The following is an 18690-nucleotide window of genomic DNA, read 5'->3' on the forward strand; positions in this document are numbered from 1 at the left end:
CCACTGGGGAGCTCTTTGAACTCCATCAGGCTGATTCACAATTTTTTTTTAAGAGAGATTTGTAACAAATTCTGGTGGAGCATACCAGTTGTCAGCAAAGTCTAAGAAGTTATTTTTTTGTCCTCAGTAGCAAGTCAGTTAACATAAGGTGTTGTGTGGGGACAGGCGTTCTTTTACAGTTACTAATTGCTGAGGGATGGTTATCAAGAAGAGGTAGAGAGTAGGGAGAAATAGTCTGAACATAATTTCTTTGGCATATCTTATGGTGTGTCCATGCCCAGCAATAGTACATAAACAAAGACAACAACTACAGCTTAGTCACTGAGGTTCAAGCATTTATTTCCTTGGGATGTAAAGGGAAATATCTGTGAGCAGGAACAGAAGACTCTATCCTTGATGAGTGTGTTCATTATTAGCTAAAGCATACTACACAATTTACTTAATGAGCTAATAATTGATTTTGAGAGCTAACATGATACTCATAATGGATAATGCATATAGTATGTAGTATGTACTTAAATCTCTATATCAGGAATGCCATGTAAAAATCAAACACAATATAGGAAGATTATGGCAAAGAATTTATTGAGAAACACACAGGCAAGACTACTGCATCTAGGAAGACAATTCAAAGGTATCATAAAAGGAAAATGCAGGGTACAAGAGTCATGTGGATATTGATAGAGAAACATAGGATTATATTAATTATGATAAGCTGCAGAAACCTATAGAAACATTATGAGGATTTGTTTTCCTATGTTACTTAGAAGTACAACATGGTCAGTCCTATTTTCAGAGTCAAAACCAAGACATAATTCCTTATCAAAGATGCCTGGCACATGATCCTCCTACACCAGAGAAAGGCAACTGGGGGAAACCCTCTGTACTCTATCAAGCTGATTTATAAGCTTTTAAAGAGGCAGATGGGTAACAAATTATGGTAGAGCATACCAGTGTCAGCAAAGTCTAAGAAGTAATTTTTTGTCCCCAAGTAGCAACTCAGTTGCTATAAAGTGTTGCTAGGAGACGGGTTCTTTGGTGAAGTGATCAGCAACAGGAAGGCTGACAGCAGCTGGACACACAGCTGGGGCGGCAGCAGGTGGTCCTGCAGCAGGTGGTCTGACAGCAGACAGGGCGGCTGCAAGGCTGGCAGCAGCTGGATCCACAGCTCTGGTCTTGGCACCCAGGCAGGCAGCAGCACGTGGGGTGGTAGCAGATTCTATGGCAGTACACGGGTGCACAGCAAGCTGGCTGACAGCAAGACTGGCCACAGCTAGACCCACTGAAGGTTTGTCCACAGCTGCTGGACACACAGCAGGTGGGCTGACAGCAGGTGGTCACACAAGTAGGCTTGCGGCAGGTGGTCCTACAGCAGGTGGTTTCACTAGTTTGATAGCAAGTTGGGGGGCAGGAGGGCTGGCAGCAGATGGACTCACAGCAGGTGGGCTGACAGCAGGGTTTGCTGCAACAGCTGGGCTGGCAGCAGGTGGTCACACAGGTAGGTCTGCAGCAGGTGGTCCTGCAGCAGGTGGTTTGACAGCAAGTTGGGGGGCAGCAGGGCTTGCAGCAGCTGGACTCACAGCAAGTGTTCCTGCAGATGGGCTGACAGCACGGGGAGCAGCATGAGTGGGTCATTGTGTCTGTGATGGAGGGTGGACTCTGGCTCAGAGCTGAGTTTCTCAGATTCTGAGGACTCCTCCTGTTCTGGGGTTTTATATCCTGGACCCCCAATGTTGGGACCAATAAGCAGGACTTTCCTGGTTGTTATTTATGTTATTGTTGTAGTTTAGGGTAATTGCCATGGAGGAAGTTGCTTTCTTAGTGTTTTATAGAGAGACCTCTGTAAATTAGTGTTTGATCTTTTCCTTAATCGGATCTAGTACTTAAGAATCTTTCCTAGAAATGAAAAGGTCAGGAATCATCACCAGCAGCATTTCTGGTCATGTGACATCATCTGGTCATGGGGTAGTTCCTGCTGGCTCTGTGAAAGTCAGAATAGCTCTCCTTTCTCAGCTTTGTTCCTTTGGCTCTACTTAGATTGAGACATGCCTCGAAAGGGTCGGGATGTTGATGCATTCTGTGATGAATGAAGCCTGCTTGAGTTCAAGCCTGATCTCTGACAAAGTCAGCGTTAAGACTTCCACATGTATCTACATATATCTATATTTGGCAACTAGTTTGAAATGTTTCCCAGTTTTATCAGGGTCATCTGAGTAGAGGATGGTTGCCACGTTGTTTTTCAAATGAAAATCAGCACCAAAACTGGAAGAGAGGCAAAGCTGAATCCTATTTTCAAACAGCATCCCTTCCTTACTGCTTCATTGCTATTTTCTAGTTAGGTTAATGACCTCTGGTGAGACATCCCAACTTGCATATACTTTCTTCTACAATTTGTGACAAGCAGGTTAGATAGGAGAATAACTAAGGTATGTTTCAATCTGTAAATTTACATATTCTGACAAATGTGGAATCTCAACCACAATTTCTTAAAGTTTTAGGCCTCATTTTCTCTCTTTTAGATACATAAGTTAGAGTATAATTGCCATGTAATGGGAAAACATATAGTCAACAGCAGTAGAAAGGATAAAATGATCATGTAGAAAGGATAAAATGATAATGTAATTCCAATGGCAGAAAAAAGGAAAAAAATTAAAATTTGTATGGAACCACAAAATAGCCAATGCAATATTGATAAAGAAGAACAAAGCTGGAAGCATCATTTTCCTTGATTCCAAACAGTAGTACAAAGCTATATTAGACAAAACAGTATGGACTGGAAAAAACCAGCACCTAGATCAATGGAATAGAATAAAGAGGCCAGAAATGAGTCCACACATTATATGGCCTACTAATTTATTACAAAGGAGCCAAGAATATATTGATGCAATAAGGAGATTGCAATCTTTTAAATAAATGGTGGCGGGAAAACTGGGCAGCCATGTGCAAAACAATGAAACTGGACTCCTCAAACTCAAAATGATATTCCTGAGGGATATCTTCCCATTTATGACAATGTGAATGGACCTTGAGGACATTAAGCTAAATGAAAAAAGTTAGAGAGAGACAAATACCATGTGATCTCACTTATATATGGAATCTTAAAAAATTTTTTTCTAAAACTGAGCTCATAGACAGAACAGATCAATGGTAGCCAGAGGTGGGAGGTGGGGTGGGTGAAATAGGTAAACGGGATCACAAGGTAGAGGCTTCCAGTTATAAAATAAATGCCTGGGGAATGTAACGTACAGCATAATGACCATAGTTAATAATACTGAAACCTTTGAAAGTGGCTAGAAAAGTAGATGTTAAAAGCTCTCATGCAAGAAAAAAGACTTTATAACTATCAGTTTTGACAGATGTTAACATTAACTAGACTTACTGCAGTGATAACTTTGCAACATCTACAAATATCAAATTATTGTGTTGAACACCTGTAAACAATATAACGCCGTGTCAACTAAAGCTCAATTTAAAACACACAAACAAGGATAGATACATACCAGTAGAGTTCAGATGTCACATATCAGGAGAGTACATGACACTACTGCAGTGAAATATTGAAACACTTTCATTGTTTCTACCGCTGTTGATTATATGCTTTCCCTATGACATGGCAATTGCACTCTTACATATGTACCTAAAAGAGAGGGCAGAAAAACTCTAAGAAATTATGGCTGACACATTTCACATTTATGGAAATATATAAATCTATAACTGTATCATCCTATCTACCTATTTGTCACAAATTACAAAAGAAAGTATGTGCAAGTTGTGATGTCTCACCAGAGGTGATTGATCCAGCTAAAAGTAGTTATGGGACATTAATAAATTGAGGTTGTCTGAAAACAGGGTACAGCATTTGCCTCTATTCCAGCTTTGGTGCTGAATTGCTAGTGAAGAACAATGTGCCAACATCTTCTACCTAAATGTACCTAATAAAGTTGGGAAATATTTTAGGTCAGTCACTACTGATTTGAAAGACATGTACACAGATACACGTGATCGTCTTGAATCTCAGACTTTGTCCGAGATCAGACTTAGACTTTAGCAGGCTTCATTCATCACAGAATGCATCAGCATCCAGCAAGTCTCAACCTAAGCATAGTCAAAGGCACACAGAAAAGGTGACTGTTCTGACCCTGGCCAAGGCAGGAAGAACTATCCCATGACCTGATGATGTCACATGACCAGAGATGCTGCTGGGATGATTCCTTATTCTTTTTCACTTCTGGAAAAGGTTCTTAAGTACTAGTCCTAATTAAAGAGAAGATCAAACACTAATTTATAGAGGCCTCAAAACACTAAAGAAATCATTTCCTCTTGGATAATTTCCCATTGACTACAAAAACAACACACATAACGAGGAAAGTCTTGCTTATTGGTCCCAACTTTGGGGGTCCAGTGTATAAAAAGCCCCAGAACAGAAGTAGTCATCAGAATCTGAGAAATTCACTTCTGAACAAGAGTCCACACTCCACCACTGACAAAATGACTCACTCTTGCTGCTCCCCGTGCTGCCAGCCCACCTGCTGTGAGCCCAGCTGCTGCCAGCCTTGCTGCCCTCCTGTCTGCTGTCAGACCACCTGCTGCAGGACCACCTGCCTCAAGCCTACTTATGTGACCACCTGCTGCCAGCCCACCTGCTGTGAGTCCAGCTGCTGTCGGCCTTGCTGTCCCCCAACTTGCTATCAGTCTAGTGAAAACACCTGCTGTAGGACCACCTGCTGCAAACCTACCTGTGTGACCACCTGCTGTCAGCCCGCCTGTGGTGGGTCCAGCAGCTGCCAGCCTTGCTGCCCTCCTGCCTGCTGTCAGACCACCTGCTGCAGGACCACCTGCCTCAAGCCTACTTGTGTGACCACCTGCTGCCAGCCCACCTGCTGTGAGCCCAGCTGCTGTCGGCCCTGCTGCCCCCCAACTTGCTATCAGTCTAGTGAAAACACTTGCTGTAGGACCTCCTGCTGCAAACCAACCTGTGTGACCACCTGCTGTCAGCACAACTGTGGTGGGTCCAGCTGCTGCCAGCCTTGCTGCCTCCCTATCCGCTGTCAGACCACCTGCTGCAGGACCACCTGCCTCAAGCCTATTTGTGTGACCACCTGCTGCCAGCCCACCTGCTGTGAGTCCAGCTGCTGTCAGCCCTCCTGCCCCCAAACTTGCTGTCAAATCACTGAAACCACCTGCTGCAAACCTACCTGTGTGACCAGCTGCTGTCAGCCCACCTGCTGTGGGTCCAGCAGCGGTGGACAAACCTGCGGTGGTTCTAACTGCTGTCAGCCTTGCTGCCAGCCAGCCTCCTGTGCACCCGTGTACTGCCATAGGACCTGCTACCACCCCACGTGCCTCTGCCTGCCTGGGTGCCAAGACCAGAGCTGTGGATCCAGCTGCTGCCAGCCTTGCAGCCGCCCTGTTTGCTGTCAGACCACCTGCTGTAGGACCACCTGCTGCCGCCCCAGCTGTGTGTCCAGCTGCTGCCAGCCTTCCTGCTGCTGATCACCTTGCCAAGGATCCACTGTCCCTATACAACACCTTCTATTAATTGACTTGCTACCTGGGGACAAAACAAAATCACTTCCTAGACTTTGCTGACAACTGACATGCTCTACCAGAATTTCAGTTACTCATCTCCTTGCTTAAGAGCTTGTGAATTAGCTTGACAGAGTGCAGGGGGCTTCCTCCAATTGTCTTCCTCTGGTGTAGGAGGACCATGTGCCAATTCCTGCATCTGTGATAAGGAAGTATGTCTTGGTTTTGACTCTGAAAAAAGGATTGACCATCTAGTTCTTCTGAGTAACTTAACAAAACAAGCCCTCAGAATGTTTCTATAGGTTTTTACAGCCTATCATAATCTTTATAATCATATTTTCTCTTTTGCTATCCTCATAGTTCTTGTATCATGCTTTCTCCTTTTACGATCACTTTGAGTTTTACCTGTATGTTTCTCAATAAATGGTGTACCACAAGTCTTCTGTATGTGTTTGATTTATTGCCCCACATTCCTCATATAGAAATTTATATATTATATGCCTTATCCAATATGAGCATCATATTAGCCCCCTTCCTAATTATTATCTCATTATTAAAAACCCATTTCATTGTGTAGTGTGATTTACCTAATAATAAACAGACTCATCCAGGATGAAGTCTTCTGTTCCTGCTCAAGGGCACTTACATTGACATCCCAAGGAAGTATTAATAGATGTCTGAACCTCAGTGACTATGTCCTTGGCAAGCTATACTTGCTGTCATTGTTCATGTGGTTATCTATTGCTGGGCCTGGACACACCATGAGATACTCCAAGGAAATTTTGTTCTCACTATTTCTCGCTGCCCTCAATCTTTTCATGATAATTATCCCTCAGCAACTAGTAACTCCTCTCTCTGCCCACTGTTCTTTCTAGATGAGGAGTCCAAAATGACCAGGTGACAATTTAAACATAGACTATATTCCCTAAAAAATGTGACTTTTATACTATTAAAGCCTTCAATCCAGGAGAGTGTAGATCCATGGGTAGGGGAAGAACAGATTCCCATATATGTCACCCTGAGTTAAAGTGAGAGGGTTCACTGCTACTTCCCTTTCTGAAACCATGTATACTACCTTTGTGGATACACATGGTACTACCTATATGGGATCCACAGAGTGGCCATTAGGTCAAAGTATGTGCCATATTCAGAAACAACATATCAATCTTGAGTGGTGTCATCTCTAAGTTTGTTCTTTACTGCACATCTACAAGACCATTTTAATTTTCCATGGGTCAGCCATCTCTTGAGGAAACTAAAAGAGGCTTAATACTCTTGGCTTAAAACTCAACATTCAGAAAGCTAAGATCAATGCATCTGGTCCCATCACTTCATGGCAAATAGATGGGGAAACAATGGAAACATTGAGAGACTATTTTGGGGGGGCTCCAAAATCACTGCAGATGGTGACTACAGCCATGAAATTAAAAGACGCTTGCTCCTTGAACGAAAAGTTATGATCACCCTAGACAGCCTATTAAAAAGCAGAGAATTACTTTGCCTACAAAGGTCCATCTAGTCAAATCTATGGTTTTTCCAGTAGTCATGGATGGATATGAGAGTTGGACTATAAAGAAAGCTGGGCACCAAAGAATTGATGCTTTTGAACTGTGGTGTTGGAGAAGACTCCTGAGAGTCCCTTGGACTGCAAGGAGATCCAACCAATCCATCCTAAAGGAAATCAGTCCTGACTATTCATTGAAAGGACTGATGCTGAAGCTGAAACTCCAATACTTTGGCCACCTGATGTGAAGAACTGACTCTTTTGAAAAGACCCTGAAGCTGGGAAAGATTGAAGGCAGGAGAAGGGGATGACAGAAGATTTGATCATTGGATGGCATCACCGACTCAATGGACATGAGTTTGAGTAAGCTCCAGGAGTTGGTGATGGGCAGGGAAGCCTGGTGTTCTGCAGTCCATGGGGTCGCAAAGAGTCGGACATGACTGAGTGATGGAACTGAACTGAACAAGATGATTCTAGTTTTCCATGGATCAGCCATCTCTGTCATGTGATGTATGGTAGAACAAGTAGATCCCATGTTCATTTGCCTCCTGTTGATCTTGTTCATCAAAAAGTGGGTTTGTGGGTCCAAAGTTTTACTATTCAGAATCCTATGACAATATTACTATAAGCTGGTGGATAGTACTGCTGATAAGGACAACAAATCCATGTTTACAACATGGAATCGTAGTAAAGAAGAATTGCTGTCTTTTCTTTGCACATGTAATCTAAGAGGAAAACTAGCTCGCCTTCAAGTTAGATGGCTAGGTTTCCTGAGGGATATTATTCTCTGCTTCTGACTAACAGCATATACAGCAGGGCCAGCCACGGTCAGAGTGAGCTTGCGCTGTTGGTCTACACAAATCTTCCATCCCTGCCACCATGGATCTCCGTTCATGCTCCCTTGTGTAAGTATCGATGCACCTAAAGATAGAGATGGGATAAGATATCCCAAACTTGTAGCCGTCCAGTGTCTCCTTTGTGACACTCTGGAGGTCATTGATGTGGGACACAAGTGAGAAACACTTTCTGCCCTCACACCTACCTCCATCTAAATAATTCTCCAAATCCCTTTACTTTCCACTCTTGCTCCTCCCTTGGCTCAATCCAAACAGTCAGTCCTTTTACCTCATGCAAATAGGGAAAGAACATCATTTCCTCAGGGCACTTTTTCTCCAAAACAAAAACAAAAAAAAATATATATATATATATGTAATGGACATGTGTACTGACTCACTGTTCACTGTGAGTATTTTCTCTGTCCACTGCCCTTGCACAGCAGAAGTGTTATCTGTCATAATCAAAATTCTCCATTTGGCTTCAAAGCTTCTACTGAAGTTAACAGTTGATGAAATTTAAGATATTGAATGCTTATATATTATGATCAGTTTGATTTTGTAGGAATCAAATGGAATTGGGTTGGTAATTATTTTCAATATTATTTTAAATTAGAGAATAGTTACAATATTGCAATGGTTTCCACCATACATCAACATGAATCAGCCATAGGTATATATATGAAGGAGGAAACAGACAGAACAGGCTCCATCTTGAAAGCAGGACTCCATCTTGGTCCGGACTCTGGACTTTGAGCTGTATGCCCAGTATCTATAGAAACGACATACCAAGTGGAAAACCAGACCCCCTGGATGGAAGAGCCCCAGGGCTCATACCTAGACTCTCCATCACCTAAAAGAATACCCTAATCATCTGTGTAACCGAATAGAATCATAAATTCTATTATGCTTATTGGAGTATGACCACAGGTCTGTTGATAATTGTCCACTGCTAACTACCTAGGCTTAAGGCATATGAATCACAAGTTAACTTTGATTGTGTCTTTCTTTTCCTTTGTTCAGACTAGTTTCAGAGAATTTCGGGAGGTTGGTTTGGGCAAGAACACTTAGGGTATGTACAGTTTTCACAAAAACTGGTTGGGGTCCTTGGCTAAGAGGAGACTCTACTTGGGCCCGCTGGTGTAATAAACTGCACTCCACTACCTGCATTGTCCTTCTGACTGAGTATGTTTCCCGGAACGCGTGGCTACAACACATACATCCCTTCCTCCTAAACCACCTTCCCACCTCCTTCTCCATCTCACCCTCTAGGTCAGCACAGAGCACCAGCTTTGGGTTCTGCATCACACTACCAATCTCCACTGGCTATCCACTTCGGGGCTTCCCTGGTGGCTCCGATGGTAAAGAATCTGCCTGCAATGCAGGAGACCTGGGTTCAAACCCAGGGTAGGAAGATTCCCCTGAAAAGGGAATGGCTCCAGTGTTCTTGCCTGGAGAATTCCATGATCAGAAGAGCCTGGCGGGCTACAGTTCATGGAGTCTCAAAGAGTCAGACATGGCCAAGTGACGAACACACACATACACACACATATACACACGTTCACTTCATATATGGTAATGTATATGTTTCGATGCTACTTTCTCAAGTCATGCTACCCTCTCCCTCCTGCACAGTGACCATACATCTGGTCTTTATGTCTGTATCTCCTTTGCTGCCCTGCAAATAGGATCATCAGTACCATCTTTCTAGATTCTATAGATATGCGTTAATTTGTGAATTTGTCTTTCTCTTTCTGACTTTCTTCATTCGTATAATAGGCTCTAAGTTCATCCACTGCATTAGGATTGATTCAAATGTGTTCCTTTCTATAGCTGAGTAATATTTCATTGTGTATGGAATGTACACAATTATCTACCACAATGTCTTTATCCATTCATCTGTTGATAGACAGCTAGGTTGCTTCCATGTCCTTGCAATTGTAAATTAGTGCTGCAATGAACACTGGGGCAGATGTGTTTTTTTCAATTAAAGTTTCCTGAGGGCATATGCCCAAGCAGCTCAATACCAAAAAACCAAACAACCCAATCAAAAAGTGGCCAGAAGAACTAAATAAGTGAAAGGTTGTTGCTAAACCATGAAAGACGACAGGATTCTTGGCCTCTGGAGAAGAATTCAATCCAGGGCTAGTGACGAGCTTCTGAGCTTTGATTGCTCAGACCCTTTGTGTAATAAAGTTTTGTTAACATATAAACGATATAGAGAAAGCTTCTGACATAGACATCAGAAAGGGGCGGAGAGAATGCCCCACTGCTAGTCTTTAGCCGGATGTTATATAGCTACTAAGCTAAGCTAAGTCGCTTCAGTCGTGTCCGACTCTGTGCGACCCCAGAGATGGCAGCCCACCAAGCTCCCCCGTCCCTGGGATTCTCCAGGCAAGAACACTGGAGTGGGTTGCCATTTCCCTCCTCCAATGCATGAAAGTGAAAAGTGAAAGTGAAGTCACTCAGTCATGTCCGACTCTTCACGACCCCATGGACTGCAGCCCACCAGGCTCCTCCGTCCATGGGATTTTCCAGGCAAGAGTACTGGAGTGGGGTGCCATTGCCTTCTCCGTATATAGCTACTAGCAGTCTGCTAATCAGAGAAAGGAAATTTCTCAAAACTCAGAGAATGGCACCAGGCCCCTCACCCACAACATGCATTTTGAGATAACATTGGCAGCAGCTGAGTCATCCCGGACCATAAAACGATTGACATGAATCTTGAAGAAAAGGCAGTTTACCAAGCAAATACATGATTTCATTAACATAGATTAGGAGAACACTGTATAAGTAAAACACACTCGTTTGTCAAGTGGGTTCTGAGTCTTGGTGGAACCGACTTGAAGACAGTCTAGGGTCCATACATAGCACATTAACACAGCTTAAGACAAACATTTCCATAGAAAACGCACTGATTAGCTCAAGGTCTGAGAACAGTTACGTTCAGGTGGAATCAGGGGCCTTCATGGCAACACAGGATTTTAAGAGAAACCTCTTTTTACATTTGTATAGAGAAGGGGAAAAAACTCTTAACACTTGTCATTTGTTTCCTCCTGCCACTTAAGAGAGAGAGAAAAAATGTCTGACACTTGCAGCTTACTTCCTCCATTTGGAGACCCCTGGCCTTCCTGCCTGTTACCCTCTCACAAGCATTTCGCCAAAGAAGACATAAAGATGGCTAATAAACACATGAAAAGATGCTCACCATCATTCTTTATTAGAGAAATGCAAATTAAAACTACAATGAGGTATCATCTCACACCAACCAAAATGGCCATCATCAAAAAGTCTACAAACCACAAATGGGCTGGCAGTCATTACTCATGTATTCTTTAATCATTGAGGGTAGCACTAAACTCTGCTGTTCTCTACAGATGTGCTACAGGTTCTTATTAATTCTATGACTTGGAAGTTAAATAATTTATAAATTTGAGAATGGTTTATGTTAAGTCAGGCATACAGACTTAAATAAAGTAGATAAAATCTTACATTATCATGGAACAAGTAAGAGAAACAATGATTCTCTACTAATAATGGTGATGAATCAATTTGTTTTGAGATATCCCTGAAAATATAAGAATTGTTGGTTTTGCAAAAGGTGTCTATTTGCAGGCTGACTGACCCAGTGAGAGACAGAAAGAGAAAGAAAATACTTCTAATCTATGGGTAGACATACTACATAGAAAGAGAGTAGTAGGAAAATAGATATAAACAATTCTTGAGGTGACTTATGTATATATTCCCCTAATCAAGTGTTAATGAGTAGCAGAACAGAAATTTGAACTCTCTTCTATCTGATATTAATTCCCATAACAGAGCTAATGTCTTTTTCCACCATGGAGAATTATGGTTGAAGATAAGATAAACAGAAGCACAAATCTATGAGGGAACTTAGTACAGAAAGTGGATAGTGTACACTAGAAGCATCTTACAAAGGCACAAATAAAAGTCAAAAGAATGATCATGTACATCTATTTGTTTCAATGATATTTCATTTGACTAAACTAGAATCTGGAAACGTCTAGAATATTTACAGAAACTACTCTGACTTAACCTTAACACTACATATCTGATTGAAAAGGTCAGTGATAGAGGTCTTGGGGAAAAATGAGAATCTTCAGGTTCTGTAGTCAGTAGGCAAATACTGGGCATGCAGAAAAGCACATCCCAAGAGGTGGGAGAGTGAGCACATGCCAGGGATAAGGGAGAAATCACTGTGATTTTGCAGTACAGGCATCTTCTCCTGGGAAGAGTAACAGCTCAGCAACACCATTCTGTCTAACAAGTGATCCCAGTGAGCAAAAGATTCAGGAGACTGGATTGGGGGAAGGAGAAATTCTAAAGCAATCAATTTCTATTTATAAGAGATGCTTAAAAATGGAATGGGTTACCACGGCAGTAGGAAGTCACACCACTGGAGGTATGGAAGTGTTCAACTAAACACTCAAACAGTTGGAATATTGTATCTTTGTTTGTAGCCTCTGTGAGTGAATTCTATCAGGGGACTGCAAGTTCAGTTCAGTTCAGTTGCTCAGCCGTGTCTGACTCTTTGCGACCCCATGAATCGCAGCATGCCATACCTCCCTGTCCATCATCAACACCCGGAGTTCACTCGAACTCATGTCTGTCGAGTCGGTGATGCCATCCAGCCGTCTCATCCTCTGTCGTCCCCTTCTCCTCCTGCCCCCAATCCCTCCCAGCATCAGAGTCTTTTCCAATGAGACAACTCTTCCCATGAGGTGGCCAAAGTACTGGAGTTTCAGCTTTAGCATCATTCCTTCCAAAGAACACCCAGGCTGATTTCCCTTAGAATGGACTGGTTGGATCTCCTTGCAGTCCAGGGGACTCTCAAGAGTCTTCTCCAACACCACAGTTCAAAGCATCAATTCTTCGGCACTCAGCTTTCTTCACAGTCCAACTCTGACATCCATACATGACCACAGGAAAAACCATATCCTTGACTAGACGGACCTTTGTTGGCAAAGTCATGTCTTTGCTTTTCAATATGGTATCTAGGTTGGTCATAACTTTCCTTCCAAGGAGTAAGCATCTTTTAATTTCATGGCTGTAATCACCATCTGCAGTGATTTTGGAGCCCCCCAAAATAAATTCTGACACTGTTTCCACAGTTTCCCCATCTACTTGCCATGAAGTGATGGAACCAGATGCCATGATCTTTATTTTCTGAATGTTGAGCTTGAAGCCAACTTTTTCACTCTCCTCTTTCACTTTCATCAAGAGGCTCTTTAGTTCCTCTTCACTTTCTGCCATAAGGGTGGTGTCATCTGCATATCTGAGGTTATTGATATTTCTCCTGGGAATCTTGATTCCAGCTTGTGCTTCTTCCAGCCCAGTATTTCTCATGATGTACTCTGCATATAAGTTAAATAAGCAGGGTGACAATATACAGCCTTGACGAACTCCTTTTCCTATTTGAAACCAGTGTGTTGTTCCATGTCCAGTTCTAACTGTTGCTTCCTGACCTGCATATAGGTTTCTCAAGAGGCAGATCAGGGGGTCTGGTATTCCCATCTCTTGAAGAATTTTCCACAGTTTATTGTGATCCACACAGTCAAAGGCTTTGGCATAGTCAATAAAGCAGAAATAGATGTTTTTCTGGAACTCTCTTGCTTTTTCCATGATCCAGCAGATGCTGGCAATTTGAACTCTGGTTCCTCTGCCTTTTCTAAAACCAGCTTGAACATCTGGAAGTTCGCGGTTCACGTATTGCTGAAGTCTGGCCTGGAGAATTTTGAGCATTACTTTACTAGCTTGTGAGATGAGTGCAATTTGTGGTAGTTTGAGTATTCTTTGGCATTGTCTTTCTTTGGGATTGGAATGAAAACTGACCTTTTCCTGTCCTGTGGCCACTGCTGAGTTTTCCAAATTTGCTGGCATATTGAGTGCAGCACTTTCACAGCATCATCTTTCAGGATTTGGAATAGCTCAACTGGAATTCCATCACCTCCACTAGCTTTGTTCGTAGGGATGCTTTCTAAGGCCCACTTGACTTCACATTCCAGGATGTCTGGCTCTAGGTCAGTGATCACACCATTGTGATTATCTGGGTCATGAAGATCTTTTTTGTACAGTTCTTCTGTGTATTCTTGCCACCTGTTCTTAATATCTTCTGCTTCTGTTAGGTCCATAGAATTTCTGTCCTTATCGAGCCAATCTTTGCATGAAATGTTCCCTTGGTATCTCTAATTTTCTTGAAGAGATCTCTAGTCTTTCCCATTCTGTTGTTTTCCTCTATTTCTTTGCACTGATCGCTGAGGAAGGCTTTCTTATCTCTGCTTGCTATTCTTTGGAACTCTGCATTCAGATGCTTATATCTTTCCTTTTCTCCTTTGCTTTTCACTTCTCTTCTTTTCACAGCTATTTGCAAGGCTTCCTCAGACAGCCATTTTGCTTTTTTGCATTTCTTTTCCATGGGGATGGTCTTGATCCCTGTCTCCTGTACAGTGTCACGACCTCCGTCCCTAGTTCATCAGGCACTCTATCTATCAGGTCTAGACCCTTAAAATTATTTCTCACTTCCACTGTATGATAATAAGGGATTTGATTTAGGTCATACCTGAATGGTCTAGTGGTTTTCCCTAATAGGTCTGTGGTCATACCCCAATAAGCATAATAGAATTATGATTCTACTCAGTTACACAGATGATTAGGGTATTCTTTTAGGTGACGGAGGGTCTAGGTACAAGCAGTGGGGCTCTTCCATCTAGGGGGTCTGGTTTTCCAGTTGATATGTCATTTCTATAGATACTGGGCATATAGCTCAAAATCCACAGTCTGGCCCAAAGATGGAGTCCTGCTTTCAACATGGAGCCTGTTCTGTCTGTTTCCTCCTTCATACATATACTTATGGCTGATTCATGTTGATGTATGGTGGAAACAATTGCAATATTCTAATTATCCTCTAATTAAAAATAATATTGAAAATAATTACCAACCCAATTCCATTTGATTCCTACAAAATCAAACTGATCTTAATATATGAGCATTCAATATCTTAAATTTCATCAATGTTAACTTCAGTAGAAGCTTTGAAGCCAAATGGAGAATTTTGATTATGACAGATAACACTTCTGCTGTGCAAGGGCAGTGGAAAGAGAAAATATTCACAGTGAACAGTGAGTCTGTACACATGTCCATTTATATATATATATATATATATATATATATTTTTTTTTTTTTTTTTTGGAGAAAATGTATGGATTGAGCCAAGGGAGGAGCAAGAGTGGAAAGTAAAGGGATTTGGAGAATTATTTAGATGGAGGTAGGTGTGAGGGCAGAAAGTGTTTCCCGCTTGTGTCTCACATCAATGACCTCCAGAGTGTTTACCACAAAGGAGACACTGGACGGCTACAAGTTTGGGATATCTTATCCCATCTCTATCTTTAGGTGCATCGATACTTACACAAGGGAGCATGAACGGAGTAGCCATGGTGGCAGGGATGGAAGATTTGTGTGGACCAACAGCGCAAGCTCACTCTGACCGTGGCTGGCCCTGCTGTATATGCTGTTAGTCAGAAGCAGAGAATAATATCCCTCAGGAAACCTAGCCATCTAACTTCAAGGCAAGCTAGTTTTCCTCTTAGATTACATGTGTGTGGAAAAGACAGCAATTCTTCTTTACTACGATTCCATGTTGTAAACATGGATTTGTTGTCCTTATCAGCAGTGCTATCCACCAGCTTATAGTAATATTGTCATAGGATTCTGAAGAGTAAAACTTTGGACCCACTTTTTGATGAACAAGATCAATAAGAGGCAAATGAACATGGGCTCTACTTGTTCTACCATACATCACATGACAGAAATGGCTGACCCATGGAAAATTAGAATCGTCTGGTTCAGTTCAGTTCTGTCACTCAGTCATGTTTGCCTATTTGCGACCCCATGGACTGCAGCACACCAGGCTTCCCTGTCCATCACCAATTCCTGGAGCTTACTCAAACTCATGTCCATTGAGTCGGTGATGCCATCCAACCATCTCATCCTCTGTCATCCCCTTCTCCTGCCTTCAATCTTTCCCAGCTTCAGGGTCTTTTCAAAAGAGTCAGTTCTTCACATCAGGTGGCCAAAGCATTGGAGTTTCAGCTTCAGCATCAGTCCTTTCAATGAATAGTCAGGACTGATTTCCTTTAGGATGGATTGGTTGGATCTCTTTGTAGTCCAAGGGACTCTCAAGGGTCTTCTCCAACACCACAGTTCAAAAGCATCCATTCTTCGGTGCTCAGCTTTCTTTATAGTCCAACTCTCACCTTCATCCATAACTACTGGAAAAACCATAGCTTTGACTAGATGGACCTTTGTAGGCAAAGTAATTCTCTGCTTTTTAATAGGCTGTCTAGGTTGGTCATAACTTTTCTTTCAAGAGCAAGCATCTTTTAATTTCATGGCTGCTGTCACCATCTGCAGTGATTTTGGAGCCCCTCAAAATAGTCTCTCAGTGTTTCCATGGTTTCCCCATCTATTTGCCATGAAGGGATGGGACCAGATGCCATGATCTTAGTTTTCTGAATGTTGAGTTTTAAGCCAAGAGTATTAAGCCTCTTTCAGTTTCATCCAGAGATGGCCGACCCATGGAAAATTTGAATGGTCTTGTAGATGTGCAGTAAAGAACCAAAAAAGAGATGACAGCACTCGAGATTGATATGTTGTTTCTGAATATGGCACATACTTTGACCTAATGGCCACCCTGTGGTTCCCATATAGGTAGTACCATGTGTATCCACAAAGGTAGTATACATGGTTTCAGAAAGTGAAGTAGCAGTGAACCCTCTCACTTTAACTCAGGGTGACATATATGGGAATCTGTTCTTCCCCTCCCCATGGATCTACACTCTCTTGGATTGAAGGTTTAAATACTATAAAAGTCACATATTTTAGGAAATATAATCTATGTATAAACTATCACCTGGTCATTCTGGACTCCTCATCTCGATAGACCAGTGGGCAGACAGGAGTTACTAATTGCTGACGGATGAAAATATATCATGAAAAGATATCATGCAAAGATAGAGGGCAGGGAGAAATAGTCTGAACATAATTTCCCTGGAGTATCTCATGGTGTGTCCAGGCCCAGCAATACATAACCACATGAACAATGACAGCAAGTATAGATTGCCAAGGACATAGTCACTGAGGTTCAGACATCTATTAATACTTCCATAGGATGTCAATGTAAGTGCCCTTGAGCAGGAACAGAAGACTTCATCCTGGATGAGTCTGTTTATTATTAGGTAAATCACACTACACAATGAAATGGGTTGTTAATAATGAGATAATAATTAGGAAGGGGGTAATATGATGCTCATATTGGATAAGACATATAATATATAAATTTCTATATGAGGAATGTGATGAAATAAATCAAACACATGCAGAAGAATTGTGGTACACCATTTATTGAGAAACATACAGGTAAAACTCAAAGTGAGCGTAAAAGGAGAAAGCATGATACAAGAACTATGAGGATAGCAAAAGAGAACATATGATTATAAAGGTTATGATAGGCTGCAGAGGCCTATAGAAACATTCTGAGAGCTTGTTTTCTTAAGTTACTCAGAAGAACTAGATGGTCAATCGTATTTTCAGAGTCAAAACCAAGACATACTTCCTTATCACAGATGCAGAATGTTGGCACATGGTCCTCTACACCAGAGGAAGACAATTGGAGGAAGCCCCCTGCACTCTGTCAAGCTAATTCACAAGCTCTTAAGCAAGGAGATGAGTAACTGAAATTCTGGTAGATCATGTCAGTCGTCAGCAAAGTCTAGGAAGTGACTTTGTTTTGTCCCCAGGTAGCAAGGCAATTAATAGAAGGTGTTGTATAGGGACAGTGGATCCTTGGCAAGGTGATCAGCAGCAGGAAGGCTGGCAGCAGCTGGACACACAGCTAGGGCGGCAGCAGGTGGTCCTACAGCAGGTGGTCTGACAGCAGACAGGGCGGCTGCAAGGCTGGCAGCAGCTGGATCCACAGCTCTGGTCTTGGCACCCAGGCAGGCAGCAGCACGTGGGGTGGTAGCAGATTCTATGGCAGTACACAGGTGCACAGCAAGCTGGCTGACAGCAAGACTGGCTGCAGCTGGACCCACTGAAGGTTTGTCCACAGCTGCTGGACACACAGCAGGTGGGCTGACAGCAGGTGGTCACACAAGTAGGCTTGCGGCAGGTGGTCCTACAGCAGGTGGTTTCACTAGCTTGATAGCAAGTTGGAGGGCAGGAGGGCTGGCAGCAGATGGACTCACAGCAGGTGGGCTGACAGCAGGGTTTGCTGCAACAGCTGGGCTGGCAGCAGGTGGTCACACAAGTAGGTTTGCAGCAGGTGGTCCTGCAGCAGGTGGTTTGACAGCAAGTTGGGGGGCAGCAGGGCTTGCAGCAGCTGGACTCACAGCAAGTGTTCCTGCAGCAGGTGGGCTGACAGCACGGGGAGCAGCACGAGTGGGTCATTGTGTCTGTGGTGGAGGGTAGACTCTGGCTCAGAGCTGAGTTTCTCAGATTCTGAGGACTCCTCCTGTTCTGGGGCTTTTATACCCTGGACCCCCAATGTTGGGACCAATAAGCAGGACTTTCCTGGATGTTATTTATGTTCCTGTTGTAGTTTTGGATAATTGTCATGGAGGAAGTTGCTTTCTTAGTGTTTTATCAGAGGCCTCTGTAAATTAGTGTTTGATCTTTTCCTTAATTGGGTTGGTACTTAAGAATCTTTCCTAGAAATGAAAAGGTCAGGAATCATCACCAGCAGCATTTCTGGTCATGTGACATCATCTGGTCATGGGGTACTTCCTGCTGGCTCTGTGAAAGTCAGAATAG

General features: G+C 42.7%; 2 protein-coding genes across 4 annotated transcripts; one reads left to right on the forward strand and one right to left on the reverse strand.

Moving 5' to 3' along the window:
* Positions 1–1047: 1047 nt before the first annotated feature.
* On the reverse strand, positions 1048–18495 carry KRTAP9-2 (keratin associated protein 9-2). Of its 2 annotated transcripts, XM_059878535.1 has the most exons (3): positions 17745–18495; positions 9104–9111; positions 1048–1575 (listed from the first exon to the last, which is right to left on the reverse strand). In XM_059878535.1, exons 1-3 carry the CDS (start codon positions 18325–18327, stop codon positions 1048–1050), a joined length of 1119 nt encoding a protein of 372 aa, XP_059734518.1. In that variant the 5' UTR covers positions 18328–18495. The 2 variants fall into 2 exon arrangements, with proteins under 2 accessions (XP_059734518.1, XP_024836621.1); XM_024980853.2 differs by lacking the exons at positions 1048–1575; positions 9104–9111 and having other exon boundaries at positions 17305–18495.
* LOC112442669 (keratin-associated protein 9-7-like) lies at positions 4458–5693 on the forward strand. Of its 2 annotated transcripts, XM_024980855.2 has the most exons (3): positions 4458–4535; positions 4593–4766; positions 5196–5693. In XM_024980855.2, exons 1-3 carry the CDS (start codon positions 4489–4491, stop codon positions 5491–5493), a joined length of 519 nt encoding a protein of 172 aa, XP_024836623.1. In that variant the 5' UTR covers positions 4458–4488; the 3' UTR covers positions 5494–5693. The 2 variants fall into 2 exon arrangements, with proteins under 2 accessions (XP_024836623.1, XP_059734361.1); XM_059878378.1 differs by having other exon boundaries at positions 4458–5693.
* Positions 18496–18690: the final 195 nt, after the last annotated feature.

This window comes from Bos taurus, chromosome 19 (genome assembly GCF_002263795.3).
Source record: "Bos taurus isolate L1 Dominette 01449 registration number 42190680 breed Hereford chromosome 19, ARS-UCD2.0, whole genome shotgun sequence".
In the NCBI taxonomy this organism is placed as follows: domain Eukaryota; kingdom Metazoa; phylum Chordata; class Mammalia; order Artiodactyla; family Bovidae; genus Bos; species Bos taurus.